General features: G+C 48.0%; 1 protein-coding gene across 1 annotated transcript in view; it reads right to left on the reverse strand.

The window, feature by feature from the left end:
* The window catches only part of PRKCH (protein kinase C, eta), a 119,719-nt gene that overhangs the window by 20,693 nt on the left and 82,381 nt on the right, over positions 1 to 16,645 (reverse strand). The window contains exon 11 of the mRNA XM_010584159.1: positions 627 to 765. Coding sequence (XP_010582461.1) covers positions 627 to 765 — 139 coding nt within the window. The remainder of the gene's footprint in view (positions 1 to 626; positions 766 to 16,645) is intronic.

Genomic DNA, 16,645 nt, shown 5'->3' on the forward strand with positions numbered 1-16,645 from the left:
GAGGAGAAGGGGCATTTCAGCAAAACTGGCTGAGTCTCAGAAGCGGCAGAACAGCCATGTGTGGGGGTTGACATCACCTCTTCCTTGCCCCTGGGAAGGAGCGCGAGTGTGTGAGAAAGGCACAAACACCAACCACAGACAAAAATTCAATTGTGTTGAAGAAGGATCTGAAACCCTGTCAGAACATCTGGCAGCATCTGGAGGGCAGCTGTTCCTTATAGAGGTGTTTATTAATTTTGTAGTGAGATTGGGGAATGACAGGGAATGGGAGGAGGCAGAAGAAGGAACTGGGAAACAAGAATTCAACCTCTTTTCAAATCAAACTGGGCCAGTATCTGTATGTGCCTCCCTCAAGATTTTTGCAGCTGTGCCTCCATTTCTCACCTCACATTTCCTAAAGAAAAATATAGGCTTATCTTGGTGCCTACAGCAGCCTGAACGTTTACTCATGCTTTGCTTGCACAAGGGACTGATAATACAAGCGTACATGTAGGAGGAAACCTTGCACCCGGCAGTCAAATAAGGTGTAGCTAAAGACACCAGAGAGTACACTTGCTGTTCCAAAGCTAACCTATGCTTTTCATATTGTAACCGAGTTTTCCTGGCCAAAGAAAGGTTTCCTATACCTCTGGAGCGATGTAGTCTGGTGTACCACAGAAGGTGGCTGTGGTAATGCCGTCGTGAATGCCCTCTTTGCACATTCCAAAGTCTGCCAGCTTGCAGTGACCCTCGTAGTCCAGCAGCACGTTGTCCAGCTTCAAGTCCCTGCAACGAGAATCATTCACCAAGTCGCTACATGCTTGGAGCAGCCCAAGCACAAATGGAGGCAGTGTCCCAGGCCTCAGAAGCTCAACCGGTAAACTGGACAAGCCTCATCATCATAAAAAAATAAACAGAAGTCATGCAGGAGGGGTTTTCTTTTGCTTCATCTCTTACAAAAGGGAGGGAGGAACAAACATCTTTCTGCCGAACTGCATTTAATATGGGCAGGTGCTATACGAGTTCGCCCACATGGCTTTCCAAACACACCACAAGCCTGCCTGGCAGAGCTCCTGCTCATTTAGCTCGGGACTCACTGGAGCAGAGGTTGCCAGAGCTGTCAAATTGCGTAACGATGTTATGATGCAGCAAAATGCACCGTATGAGATGTGCTCTGATTCAGCAAAGTGCCGCGCTGGGAGCACACAGCTGAAGCCGGGTAGGCATGCGAGATCTCTTCAGAGGGGCAGCAGATCCCCTCTTCTCCTGAGGTTTTGGGGGTTAAGTCCCAGACTTCCCTGTATTGGGGCAAGCCTGACTGATAAACCCCACCTGGAGTGTTATCCAAGCTGAGAAGTAAAGAAACTCCCTGCTGACACCATGCCACATGGGCAGGGGGAATCTTCAGCCAGCATGGGATGCCTCCATCATAAGGCAAAGTCCTAAAGTCCTCCCAGATGTATTGATTCCAGCACTAATGTAAGAAGTGAATGTCCCCCATAGTGCTCAGTGGGGTGGGGACCTCCTTGTCACTGACACAAGGGACCTGCAGCCAACCAAGCTGCAGAAAGGCACATTTTCCAATACGTCACCTCTAACAGTCTGGGAGCTACTCATCAAAAGCAGAGCTGCCAAAATGACAGAGCCCTAACAAAGCTTATCAGCTTGCCTGACCTTGAGATAGCCTGAGGAAATAGCCTGCAGTCAGAAGCACCGTCACGAACATGACCAGAAAGCACGGGGTCATCTGCAGACTTAGGCAATGCCTTCCTAAAAATACATACCAGCTCGTAGCACCTCTGCTTTTCAGCTGCCAGACAAGCTCTAGGCACGGTCACAGATGGAGGAAAGGAGCTATGATGGGAGTTCTGTGCAGTACAAATAGGTCACAGTTCTTTTTTGAACCGTCTCAGGCATTGGCCCAAGAGTTGCGCTGAGCCTTCACAGCAGCTCTGAGGCAGGGAAGTGTTGCTATGGCCATTTTACTGAAATGGAGGACATCTTACAGGCCTAGACAAAAGCCACTTTCAAAGTAATTCAGATGCCCAGATAAGGATCAAATAACTAAGTATGTCTGAGAGTCTCAGGGCCCCTTTATGAAATCCATGCTGGATTTTGATCCATTTTGCCCTCTGGTTGGACATCTGTTTCCCTGGGAAGGTGGAGCAATGGGGAAGGTGGTAGCACAGGTGGTGGCATCTCCTTATCAATATGAAAACCTATGGGTGAGCTGAAATCTAAGTCCAGCTTGATCCTGTTCAACCTCCATCTATGATCTTAAAGTGAAAATCAGGTGGTCGATTGCTCTGTTGTGCATTGGTATTTCTACAGCCCTCACCACCACCGAAGCCTCTCTGGAGCTCGAGACAGCTCTCCCTCAACATCACTGTTGCAGTGGAAAGATCAATGATGCATTGTGCTAGACAATCAGAGCCACATCCTGTCCTAAAGAGATAAGAAAAAGTATTATTAGCCTCTTCTGAACACATGAGAAGGCGAGGGGTAGAGGTGAAGAAATTTGCCCATGTCCCCCAGAGCCAAGACTGAACACCAGCTTCCTGAATTCCAGCTCTGGATCTTAATCGCAAGATCATACATCCTCTCTCCTCAACTTTAACACACCATGGCAACACAAGCCAGCAAAAAAGCCCTCTGCAATGATGTTGCCCTTCCCAGCAGGCCCACCAGCTATCTGGTGGCCAGTGAAATTTTGATGCCAAAGACAGTCCCTCTGCCTGTCTTATGCCACAGTGTTTGCTCTGGGTGGGATGCTCAGCAGAAGACACTTATTTTTCCCCTTCCGAGAATCAAAAATGGCTGCTAAGGCATGTGGGCAAAGGCTTGTCCTGGAAACGCTTTAGGCGAGCACAGTGAGAGGTATTGTATGTGCTCACCCATGACAGTACGCCTTCAGCAGCAGTTTACAGCCAAAGCTCCTGTTGCTCTTCCCTGTGGTTCCTGGCAGAGCAGGGAAGCCCTCCAAGCATGAAGGCAGGCCTTGTTTCCAGGAATCTGCAATGATGTGGTTGAAACGCGCAGTTTATTCTTGGCTCAGTTTTAAATGCAGCAAACACCTTTTTGGTCCTGGGCAGGCCTGACTGTTGGGGGGGTGCCCCTAAAGGTGCGACTGCAAGAGGAATTTTGGTGAACCTGCTTGGAGATCCCCCTTCCAAACTTCCCCTCGCTCCCCAAAACATCCGCCACGTCCTGGCATGCTTTGGGAATATCTCAAATCCCACCTTCCTCATATCCGAGCCACCAGAAACGGAGTCACGTACGTTGACGGAGCGAGCAGGCTACAGTCCCTCATGGAGAGCCTGAGGAGCTGAGGCAAGACAGAGCTACGAGGCAGGGCCAGCCCTGCAGACCAGATCACCAGCCACTCTTCCACTTCTCAGCCTCTGCCCCACAGGACATGCCGCGGAAGGCCCGAAATCCCTGCTAGCTGTATAACACACCACGCTCATTAGAGCACCAAGATGGCAGAGGCCTCTGCAGGTGCAAGAGCACCCCGCGCTTGCTGTGTCCTCCCAGAGAGTCTCTCTATATGTAATTGCCATTAAATTTAAACTGTCTGCCTCTTGCTGAGCGAGTACAGTTTTAACCACACGAGGCAAACCTCCAGCCCTTTGGCTTCTCTACATTGCACGTTAAACCCATTAAGAGCGCCTGTTGTCTCCTCCTGCAGTTGGGATTCCGGCTCCTCCCGATTTCTTTCCAGCAACGTGAAATCCAAAACTTGCATTTTCTATTTTCACAGAACCCGTAACGTGACATTAATCTGCTCTCGCTTGCTCAGGCACTCTGGCTACGTGTAGATCATTTTCGAAGAGGACCTCCCGTGACCGAAGAAGACTTCTCAATGCTCTTTTCTTGGCAAGGCCACAGAAGATGGCCCCACACATCCCTCTCGGAGCAGGTCTCGCGGGCCGGCACAGTGGCAAGCTCAGCCATGCAGCTCCTTTGGAGCCTGCTCCCTCCGGCTGCCCCGTAAGATAATTCTCTGGGAAAGTCGTGGTTTGGTCTCGTGTTTGAGCATTTGTCTCAAGTGATCCCACCAGCTGTAAGCTCTGTACTTGCTGCTTGACATTGACAGGTCTCCCCACGTGTCGTACCCTGTGAACCAGCACAGCCACATGAGAGGAAAAACACTGACAGGTTTCTGAGATTTACAAGGAGCTCTTCATTTTCACAGCAAGGATTCCGGGAAGCTGATGAAACTGGAAGTCATCCAGCTCAGAAAGCCCAAATCTACCTCATTTCCTTAATACTTGCATTTTCCATTCAATATTTTTAGCAGTTCGATGAAGCAATAACGGCGGAAAGGTTTTCTGAGGGCTGCGTTTCTAAGGTCCGGCTGGGGTTCTGCCTTTCACTGGCAAACCTCCACTGGAAAACAGGCTTCATCCCGACTCAGAAAGGCAGCCTTTGTCCTCGCAAGCAGCTACGGCACATCGGCTTAACGGCCTCGGTTTAGTCTAGACCCAGAAGAAATGACAAAATGAACTGCTTCAGCGTCACTCGCTGGAAGAGGTGCCCTGTACACATCTGCCGCTTGAGTTTAACATTCATAAAAAAAACCAAAATTACAATTGCAGATGATCCAGTCCTTTTCTGAAGCATCTGTCAAATACGATTTCCTCGCAACAGGGAGTTTTGCCAGTGAATAGGTGTTATACACGTACCTGCCATTTGCTCTACTCCAATCATCTCACTTGTAATGTAGAATCTATATTTGAAAGGATGAAGTTTTGGGGTTGTTTTTTTCCTCTTTTGGTTTTACCACCCTGTGTTGTTAGGGCTGTACATGTAGCAAGGATCTTCACAGGAGTAGGGGTGGCAGAAACCAGCTTCCTGCCTTGGTTCTGCCTCGGTTCAAGGTTCTCCCAGGTTTGGTAATTCCAAAGGTCCAGTTTAAAGCTCATAAAAGCCTGGCTTTCCCATCTCAATGCAAAGCATTTAGTCATGAAAGATGTAGGTACAGAGCAGTGTAGCCACAAATGTAGGTGCGACTAATCTAAAACTCCAGCCAAATGTTTAAAAAAAAAAATAATCCCCAATTTAAAATAAAATCCCCAAGCCTGGAATTAGCTAAATGAGTAATTGTGGAATTTCTGAAAGGGAAAAATTTTGCTTTTTCAAGTCCTCAGCATGCAAGGCCATTTAGACACTCCTTGGAAACACCTTTGGGTGAGCAAATGTGCATTCAAACCCCCTTTGCAAGCAGGGAGTAGATTTTGATTTTTCTCCACCTCTGCTGCTGAAGTCATTTTACTTCATAGAAATACTGAAATCTCCATCACGATGGAGAAAATGTGTTTCTATTGCCTGCTCTGGTGGCCAAAGCAATACACGTTTCCAACTCCTGCTCCAGTGAAATTGTACTTCTTTTTTGCAAAATGAGGCAAATTCAACAGAGGAGAACGAAAGACGTACAACCTGCTGAATAGCACAGTTGGTAAGATACTTATCAAAGAGGTAGGATTTTTCAAGTTGCTTCCAATACAGTGGACAACAGATTTAAACCAGTATTTTGATTAAATATGGAGGAGAACAGATGGAGGTCTCAGTTTTATGTAAAGCCCTAAATGATCATGTGAAGCTATTATCATTTCCCATTTTCCTTTGCATTCATTAATAACACCCAAACCAAAATATTTTATTTTACCTGAAACCAACACTCTTGAGTTGCAAAAAATACCGTTGCTTTAAAAAAGCCCTAACAATTATTTTGGGCCCACAAAACCTGAAACAATTTTCTATCTTTCCTTCTACATCAAATTTTGGAGACTCAGTTACCAAACTCAAAGCAAATAATTATTTTCCCAGTTCCATTCCCAGCAGCTTTGGACTAGGGACCTCCACATTTTGTTCCCAAGATATCACACCACTTTGGGAATTAAGGCTATTTCCAATCTTGTGTTCCTTGGGTTGTAGAGAACTGGCTTAAAAATTCCTTCACAGAAAATGGTTCCCATCTCCCACATTTTTCTAATAACAACCAAACATTATTTATTTTTATGGTCAAGTAAGTTTTTATAACCAGAAACTCATATACTCACAGCATCAAGGAAGAGTTATGCAAATTTCCTAAGCAGTGGTAAGGCTGAGTGTCAGCAGGCAGCAGTAAATACAGGCTAAAGAAGACACCTGCAATATATTCTGCCAGAGCTAAGACATAAAACCCCAGGCTGAGCTGCTGATATTTGCTTAGTTGCTACCACACCTTTAGGGTAGGGGGAAATACTGAAATCACAAATGAAAAAACAGGTTACTGGCCTTTGGAAAAGGGAGCCACAAAGCAGAGAACAGAAAAAGATCAAGCTGTACCGAGCTGGAGAAAAACAGTTTGAAATCCTGAGTTTTGCTGCCAAATAAAAGGATGAGCTCCCTTCTAGCCTCGGAGGCTTCCCCTAATTCAAGTCCTGTCATACTTTGAAGGGAAAAATCAGCATAGCTGGAGCAACCCCGCTGTGCTTACAGAGGGCATGCTCTTGGGCGCAGAACCAACCGAAGAACCAGAGGTAAGACTCAGCGCTGTTACACGGCACGTAACCAGCGTGTAGCCATTTACATATACCACCACTTGGGGCTGACACACTGAGATGGAAAGCATTGCTTTACGCACCCATAGCTACACAGCACAATCCCTAAAATCCTATGGGATTTAGTCTGTGCATTCCATCCTTCCCAGTACTGCACGAAGTAACGTCAAAATACAGCACGATGACTGCAAAACATAACTTCAACTCCTTGTTTTCTTGAAAAACTTTCTCTTGGGTAAAGAAAACATTCCTTCTAGTTTCCAATCAACTTCTGAGGTGCAAACCTCTTCAGAGAGCAGCATGCACTCAGACAGCCCGACTACAGCAGGCGCACTGCAACTTGCAGTGCAATGTAATGGGACAGAAATGAAAGGAAGATCTCTCCAGGCATTTGTAATTCAAAATTACCAGAAAGCAGCAATGAGACATTGCAAGGTGCCCTTCTGCACTGTCCTAACAACCAGAAGTTGTTTTCAAAATCTGACCACGCTTAAGTGTTTAAGGACTGTAAATACAGCCACAACGGCTCCAAACCGAACTGCATTTCTGAGAAACAAAGCAAAAGCAGAAACGTGACATAATGATTCAAGAATTCAACTCAGACCCAGGATAAGTGATATGAGTGAGTGAAACTCCACTGCAAATTAGCCCTCATTGCTAGCCCATATAACAGCAGACAGCCACCTGCCCTTGCCAGCTGCTTTGTGCAGCCGTGGGAGGCAGAGGAGGCTCATGAGGAAGGTCAATCCCACAGGCATCTCAGTACCTGAGCGGTTGTCCAGCCAGGAGCCCACCACTATTCCTGGGGATTTTATGGCCTCATCCCACCACAGCACATCCTACAGACTCGGCAGAGAGCTGCAGAGGGGGAACATGGCAGGATAAAACAGATCTTCGTGGCTTTTCTCTGCTTCACCTAACCCACCCACAACGGCATGCAGAGTACAAACCTTTTGAAATGCTCTGTGCCCATGCGTTAAGATAAAGGCACGATGGATTACTGCCACGCAGCCTCCAAAGCAGGCTCCACCTCTCCTGCAACCACCAGGATGGCAGAGAGTGATGCAATATGCACTCACGTCTGGGGTCAGATACGAAGCCAGAACGCGTGGCTGAACTTCTCTGAAAACTCATGCTGCAGCACGTGGCCAAGGACCACTCTGGAGGGCAAGGTGGGTGTTTGAATTTGTGCAAGGCAGAGGGAGATCCTCATACCCACCTGCATCTGTGCTCTTCAGTATGTCCAAAGGTACTCTGGATCAGTCTTGTGCACTCACAGGGATAAGTCTGATAAAGCTTTAAAATACCTTCTTGCTCTGTTGCTTGGGCTTCAGACTAAACTCTGATTGGCAAGCACTTGTATCCAGAAGCACTCTGTTATTACATTTTAATCTTAAAGTCAAGCAGCCCTTCAAGCATAAGGACAAGTTTCTGCAAGCCACCTGCCCGGGTTAAGGCAGCACCATGGGTTTCTTGGTGGAGATGGGCTGGAACCCAGTGCTGCTGGCTCCAATCTGCCTGACCCCTTCCTGCTGGCAGGGTCTCTCTGGAAGCCGGTTCCCCAGACCACATCAGAGCACCGGTCCCCTCCCGGCACTCCCCAGGCTGCCGCTCCAGAGACGAAGCAGTGCCCAAGGCGTTGACTTCTGTTACGGCAAAGAAGCTGGCATTACTCAGGATCCAAGACCTCTCTGATGGTTTGAAGTGCCAGCAGTCCCACCTCCCCTCCCTCTGGGCACTTCAGAAAAGCGTCTGTGGAAGTTAACACAATTACCGACGTGATTTCATGGCTATTGAGATGAACGGGCATGATTCATCCTCCAGCTAAATTAGAGTGGTAGGCTAAAGTATACAGACATAGGCCAAAAAAAACCCTGGCATACCACAACAGATAATCACAAAGCTTCTGCCACGTTAGTGGGTCTGAACCCGAGTGGTACAGATCCAGTGGGACCCCACGAGTGCCCTCAGTCCCTTCAGGGTCAGGCACACCTATAAGCTTCCCCTTTATTATATGCACGGCAGCTGTAAGAGAGCTAATGATAGTTTCCAAAGGCAGCTTTACAAGGGCAAAAAGACACTCTTGTGAAATGGGGCAGCCGAGAGCCGGAGCCATTACTGCTGAAACACAGACGCGCTGGAGATTGCTACATTGAAGTAATCCCAAAGATGGCGCAATCCATATGTATTTATATGTCCACACTTGTGCGCGTACTTTTCTTTTATATATATGTATATATAATATATATATTATTTGCTGCACTTTTATGTGGGACTCTAGTCAGGAAAGAGGAGTTACACTTGAGGTATTTCCCTGAATCCCAGAGCAAACGTCCTCCCAGTTACTGCGGGAAGGGGAGAGGTGGACAGAAAAAGGCTTCGTGTCCAGCTCTTGGTATGCACGCCATGCGCTCCCTCTCTGGATGAGCCGCCAGCCTAGTCCTGTGATAGACTCCTCAGTCCCACTGGGCAGCGACACTGGAATTTGCTGGCCCTGAAACATCACTTGCTGAGTTGCTCCCAACAGAGCTCCTATTTTACCCTTGCCAGAAATAGAGGGGAAGAGGAAAAAAAACCCAAACCACAATGCTTCTTTCTGTGAGTCCCCTTGACTGAAGTCTTCAGAGGAGGCATACAACACTCGAGCCCCAAATGCACAAACAAGAATCAGGTGTGGACTTATGGCTGACAGTGCCAAAAGAGGTTAAAAAGCATAAGCCTGTTATGTCACCTTGACAAAAATAGACCCATGTTGATTCGAAGCCTGATAGAGAAATTAAAATGAAATCAGGCTTGTGCTCGCAGTACAACATGGGCTCAATGCTTCAAGATGGAGTGAAAGAGTTACCCGGGATTAATCATGACCAACTGCCCACAGCCCGCTGTAGAGCTGCTTGAAGGCCCTGTCCCATCTCCAAGCTGTCCTGGTAGGATCAGGGTTGGACTGTGTTGCTGAAAAGGCTCTTCCTTCCACCAGCACAGAGTGATACGTCCCCATTTCACCGCTGCGTGCCACTAAACCTGCCCTGGGGGAATTAGACAGTAGCTCACACCAAAGCAACTCTTCTGCGCTCTCACTACTAATCTCACAGCTGCTGTGAAATCCACCCTCCCCACACTTGGGAGTCTTGGGAGTAATGTTTCACTCTGGGAAATATCAAAATAAAAATAATAAAAAAAAAAAAAAGTAGCCCCATCCATCACAATCATGTGTGCAGACTGCCTCTGGCAACAGCTTGGGCAGCAAACCAACCCGTGCTAGTATTGGTAACGCCAGCCGGGCTTTGTGGGGAAGACACTCCTGCATTGAACCTGTATGTCTAGTCAGGCAGAGTTCTCCATATTCATCTGATATGGATAAGATTCACTTTACTCTGAGACTGATCCTGAATCCAGAGAAATCAGTGGGAAAAAGTCCTGTCAGGTTCAGCTGATTTTGGATTAGGCTCTTAGGAAAAAAAAAAATGACTTAACCTTATTAAAGTTCTGAATTACAGATCCAGATTTACAAAGCTAAGGCTATAGGCACTGATCTCTCTTCTAGAATGGAATGAACAAAGCTGAAGGCAGTAGTGCTGTATTTTTAGATGGAATTTTTAAAAGCACTTTGCTTTGGCCTCTAGATTTCCACTGCCAAATTTACTATTAACTTCTGGTGGAACAACACTGGGCCAGCACGGATGCTTCTGAAAATCTCACCACCTGCACTGAATTTTTATACACACGACAAAACAGTAGTCTCCGTGCTAGTGACCCATTGTGGCCACAAAGCCCACAGGCATCCCAGAACTGCGCAGGAGGGGGTACTGCCTAGCCCCTCTTGGAGCAAAGTTTAAATATATTCCCTAGGAGATGCTGTCTTGAGAGTTGCTTCTTAAAAAAACTGAGACCATCACTGATATCATTGATTCTCTTTTTCCTAAGACTCCAGCGAACCCGCAGGCAAAGTGCTTTCCTGACTGCTCCCATCTCCCTGCTTTTTGCCACAACAATCACTTAAATAGCAGCAGTGAAATCAGATGGAAGAGGTATTTGTAGGAGCCTAGCAAATGGGTCATTATCCCAAGATTTAGTTTCTCATTTCATGTGGGTTACTGTTGTTATTCACCCATTACAGGTGATTCACCCAGGACTGTGTGAAGCCCAAGTACCCTGGATAAGCAGGGCAGAGCCAGGTGAAATCCCTGGCTGGGCATGCTGAGCCCTCTGCAATCCCACTCCCACTTCTGGGGACTCCTCCCAAGCTGCCTGCGTGCAGGAACCAGCGACCTTGAGCTTTGTGCCAGGCCGACAGGGACAGACTAGATCCCATATGTGTCACCCCCGAATGCCATACGGGCAGCAAACAGACCCCAAACTGCCCATGAACAATGGTGGCTGGTATTGTCCCCATGTCACATCGGGTACTTAACCCACGAGTCTCGTCGGTCAGGGCCCCTCTCTAGCTATTACAGGGAGACACATGCTTTCCCCAGGCAGTTCAGCCCCTCTAAAATTTGACTCACCAGCTGGCAAGGCTAAGTTCCCAAATTAGGTGCCCTAGCTGGTTGCCCAATTGCAAGCAAAGCAGAAGTAACTTAGAGCAGGAGTCAATCAATGCTCAGCTGACATGGCTACCATGCACAAAAAGCTGCCAACTCCCTTGTTCCTGTAATATATGAAACAAATTAATCAGAAAATGAAAATAAGCACTGTCTCAACTGACCCCATCTAGAAAAAGGATAGAAATGGGACCTGAATGCGGAAAGGCTGTCTTTACACTGCTTGCCTCTTGAGTTTTTAGCACAGAGATCTGTCAAGTCCCTTGCATAAGAGTCATTGCAACCCAACTGGCATCTCCCCAGTACAGTAGGGTGCTTTGGCCCCTGCAACATGCAACCATGGAGGAGGATACCCAGTGGTACTCTGTGTCTGTGTCTCTGGGAATATGCCTCCTGGCATGAACTGGCTTTCTGTGGCACCACGCTAAAAGATTGCTTTCCAGACCAAATATTACAGTCCTTCCCCCGATAAACAAGCCAGTCCCTCCACCGGCACCTACAGTCACATCCTTACAACCTGAAGAATCTGCATCCCTTTCCTTTCATCACCCAATACACAGAGTATCAACTCCAGGGGGGGAACTGGGAAGTTTGTGCAAGGGAAGCACAAAGGGCATTTTCAGGACAGGATTGGGAATAATGACTAACACTAGCAGGCAGCAAGCTCCAGTTAAGATGGAAATTAGGGGGTGTTACCCAAAAGTAATATGTGCCTTTCAGTTTGGTTGATTCAGAGTCAATTCATGGTGTGACTCTGTGTGTTCACCCTTCTTTCCAGGACCAGGATGCCTTGCTTACTGGAAGGTCCCTCAGCCTTTTGCAGGCCAACACCACAGACTACAGGACTCTTGGATTTTACTATTTTAACTGGGGAAGATCTGAAGCTGTCAGGTCCCTCTCGCCTACACAGGCCTTGACTATATGCTTGAATGTCTTGATCATAAATCCCTTTCTGCAGGAAGAAGACACCACAAATCCTCACTGAAACTTATTCCTAATTTAGGGAGACAAGAAACAACAGGCAAACCAGACAGAAATCTTTGCTGACAGGTGGGATGGCACCACACCAGATCAAAACTCAGGATTAAAGATTTTGTATCTAAACCTCCCATGTTTACACAGGCCAGAATTGCACAACAATACACATTTTCTATCACAATACAAAAATTAGCCAACTTGAAGGCAAGAGGTTTTTCAAAAAACTCCTTGTCTGTGCTTGCTAAAGGTACACCCAGGTGACACCTAAAGTGCAGTGGTTTTTAGCTCATGTCCTCATCAAAATTTAGCACACTCCACCTACAAGGCTTTATTTTTATTTTGTGGCAGGAAAGCAGTTCTTAATGTTATTGACAGTTCCAGTGGGTTCAGTCATCAAGTACTTCAAACTCATCTACACAGTCAAGTGCTGCTACTCTCAGTCTGGACTGCTGTTTTCAGATACTCTCCCCATGAATAAATAATTGATTGAGGACTAATGGAAGACCATAGAGGCTCAGGGAAAACAGAATGACTCTTCACTGCCCAGAGCAAAAGGAACAAAAAGTGAATTATTTTAATTTTAACTTGCTGAAATGCATCACCCACAAAAGATACATTAAAGCTAATGAATTCCTGGAACTGTTCTAGATAGGCTATACAGACAAGGAGCAATAGATGACTCATGGTGTCCCCAAAGTGCAGAGAGGACACCATACACATGTGGTTTGCCTGTCGCCCACTTCCATTCTCAAGTAGATTTCACAGTGCTTTGCTTTACAAATGGTTTGCAAATGTGGGATGGTGGTGCGGGTGCTGCAGCGTACTTCGTGGTAGACTAACAGGAAAGAAACCACATCATGACATGGCAGCCACTTTCACATCAAGATTACGTCCACGCGCGTTGGGAATCAACTTTTAAACACAGCGTTACTTTCACTTCCCACCTCACGTTGTCCCCGTGGTGACTTGGGAAGCACCACAGTGACAGCAATGCAAACCCAGCTTGTTTCCTCTCCAGCCAATTCCTTAATTTTGTACTACTGGTTTTGCATCTCTGCGTTTCCATTGCACGTGCCCGCATCTCCACAGCCACCCCTACCTGGAACTCAACCCCTGGGCGTTTGGTTTGCTGCCCCCAGACCAAGCGCTTGCTGTCACTCCTGGCACTGCCGGCAACCTTCAACACGGCTGGAATGACTCAAACCAGAAAACGCCCAACAAGACGACAACCCTTATCAACAGCCTTTCGTTCCCCCACGGCAACCAAAGCATGCTCCCAGAGCAGCTCTGCCCAGACACGGCGCGGGTGCAGCTGACACCCAGTATGATGTTTGGATGCAGCAGGCTCTGCCCCAGAGCTAAGCCAAGCTTCAGGGATCAGGCAGAAACACTTTCCGCTGCGCATCCCCAGACGAGCCCGTACGGCAGATTTCTTTGCCAAGTGCTTCTCCAGCCGAGCTTTCTATCTCAAGGCAAAGTGCTCCACAGCCCAATGGCTGTGGAACCCACACGGCACCTTCATACCACAGACGTCAGAGCTCCGGCACTGGTGACGCATTACTCAGACACGTGGTGACTTGCTGCTAAACCCAGCAGCCGAGCAAGCAGAGCTCCCCTTTGTCGTTGGTTGCCCTGGGCAGCTGGAGCTTTTTCTGGCACCCGACTAGCAACGCTGTGGCTTTTACCTCATGTGTAGAAATGAGACAGAACATGGATTCAGGCTTAGCTTCTTGCTACATCTTTAAAGGAAAGTGTTTGGGGTTAGCACTGGCCAGCCACTAAGGTGCCATCAGGGCTGCTTTTTAGAAGCTAAAGACAGCAAGGTCCCTCTTTCTGGTGATTTAAGCCTTCTCTTCCAGCAGCATAGCCACACTGCTTTCCTACCTGAACCCGTCCTTCCACGCCCTGTCCAATCTGTGCTTTTCGGGGCAGCGAGGGTGCTGCGTGCCGCGTAGGCATGGTGCCCTGCAGGGAGGTGCAGCGATGGAGGGGGAATCCAGTGCTCCCCCATACGTTACAACCAACCTCAGCAGCAAGAGGAAGGCCCTGTGCGTGGCACAGCTGCAGGCTTCACCCTCGGCAGAGGACAGCACTTCACGTTACTCGTGTCCCAAGCAGTTATAGGAATCGAGAGATTTCCTGGGTCGCTCTGGCCAAGCTGCGTTGTGGCTCCCTGCGGTGCTACCACAGGACTTCAGCTGGCCCCTGTCCTCCTCCCTATCACCCCCCCTGCTTTTTGCCAAACTCCAATGCATTTGCTCGGATCACACAGTCCTTTGCTCCGCAGCACTGTCCCCTTACACAGGCTGAGCCATTCCTAGGATCAAGTACCAGTCAGATGAGCAAGACTGGAAAAACCTTCCCTCCCCCTCCACGCGAGTCCCATATTGTCCTGTTGTTGGTATAAACCACAGATTGCTTCATGACTTTCTGGCACCCACAATCTACATCATCAGCCAGTGAGTGGGATGGGTCATATACGCGTGAGAGCGCCTGGGCGAAACCACAGAAGGGTTAACCCTGCAGCGGGCTGAGGGAAAATGGAACCAGTACAGAGGGCTCTCAGAGGAGCCAGAGGCTATGACTCACTGGGAGGGGCTGCACAAAAACAGGGCTTTCAGGGAGGCCCACAGGAATTTCTTTAGGGAGATTCTTCCCCAAGAGACAGGCAAGGGAAGGCGCCTCACCTTTCCCATCTCGGAGAAGATCCGGTGACTGCCCTGCCAGGAGGGGAATCGGGATTGTCCGGCCAATTGTTTCCAGTCTGGCTAAAAACGGGATGACAGGAGACTAATTGCTTCACTGGAGAAAAAAAAACAAAACAGTCTGGAGTGACCGAATTATTTTGTAGACTGTTGTTGTTTGGGTTTGTTTCCATCCTGGCTTAACGAGCATTAATGACTTCAGTTGCAGGAGGAAGGGGGAGGGAAGCCATTAGGGCGAGAACGGGATCCACACAGACATCTCTCACCCAGCACACACTTCTGCCCCAGACAACCTCTACAGCTGTGCTGGCAGCAGCGCCGTGCGTCCCTCCATCCGTCCTTCCCTCCTCCGGCCCTTCAGAATGAGGAAGGTGGCTGAGAGCAAAGGGAAACGGTGAGTTTTCCTTTTTTAATCTGTCTGACTGGAAGTGCCAGCCTTCCCGCAGCTCAAATACTTTAGCGTGTTAGCTATGGTCGGCGGCGTCTCCAGAAAAAACTGCTGTCCCTTCTGAGCGGTAGGGCAACAAAGAACGTCCCAAAAGAGCGGATGCTCCAGGAGAAAGCAGTAGAGCCCAAAGCCTGTAAAATAAAGTTTGTTTGTTTTGTTTGCAGAAGCCACACTGAATCTCTTCTGAGACTACTTCTGGTGTCCGGAGAGACAGAATGAAACCTAAAGCCAAGACACGTAATTAACATCGAAATTCTTCCTTACGTAACAGTGCCTGGGACGCAGCCGCTCATTTGGCCAATGCTGTGAACGGCCCTGCCAACACAGGCCAAGGAAAAGCCTGTGAGCAAGCAGCGATGCCTGTGTTATACCCAGCAGCTACAGGCATCCTTACATACTCAGCGTGGGCTTCAGGGAATTAGGGAGCAGGAGCCTATGGGAATTATGTGCTCACATCTATAAGCTGACTCTACTGAAGGACAGCCATCTTCTAACTGGACGCATCCCGCAGGGAACAGAACAGCTTGAACCACCCCAAGTCACAGCAAGGTCTCAAAGAAGACACAAGCAGAGCAAAGACTTGGAAATATTAGGAGCTTCCCTGGAGAAGAGGTGGAGAATTTCAGCATGAGTCTGGTTGTAAGAAAGTGAGGAGAAAGTAGGGAAGACTCTCAGTCAGTCAAACAACGACTTCAATTAGCCTGTCCTAGACATGACAGAACATGGAGATACCTGACACTCCATGCCACATTTAACTCATGCAGAGGTAACAGCTAGGTCTTCAAAACCGTCATCTGACATCCCCTCCCCTTTACACGTCCCCAGTCTAATGTCAGATTACCGGTTCATGGCAATAGTTGGAATTTGCTGTCTTGCTTCCCGACCAGTGGGGATCCAGAGATGCCACCAGCTGATGCTGGGAAGCAGCATCCAACAGCTTTGGCAGGAACTTCTCCTGGCTGCCCTGTGGCTTGGCGAAAGCTGTCAGTCCTGAAGGACCCCAAAGGCAGCTGGGACTGGAAATGATGAGGTGCAGTAAACAGGGCAGGCTGCAAGACAGTTTTCCATTAATTTTATCACACAAAGTACCTGTCTTTCCCCCGGGGCTATCCCTGTCAGGGTAGTCACCAATTTGAGTAAGCAGGGCAATTTCACTAGATCAAAAGAGTGTAGGGGGACGTGCAACACAGAGAAACTCCACTCATGAATCAGACTTCAGCCCACTCGAGCCGCAGACGTCGTGTGGCTTTAGAGGTTTGAAAGCCAGTTATACTTTGCTCTGACTCCTTTCCAAAACATCATGATTTCCAACAAGAAGCACAAGTTAGTATTGCCTTTCTGAAGGCAGGCAGGAAAGTATGTTTCAAGTGGCTCAGTCACAGATAAAAGCTATCTATTTAACAGATACGGTGCAATAAAAGCTTATTTGGGCATTTTCCCTTTGTGTAG

This window comes from Haliaeetus leucocephalus, unplaced genomic scaffold, assembly GCF_000737465.1.
Source record: "Haliaeetus leucocephalus isolate CR32 unplaced genomic scaffold, Haliaeetus_leucocephalus-4.0 Scaffold944, whole genome shotgun sequence".
NCBI lineage: Eukaryota > Metazoa > Chordata > Aves > Accipitriformes > Accipitridae > Haliaeetus > Haliaeetus leucocephalus.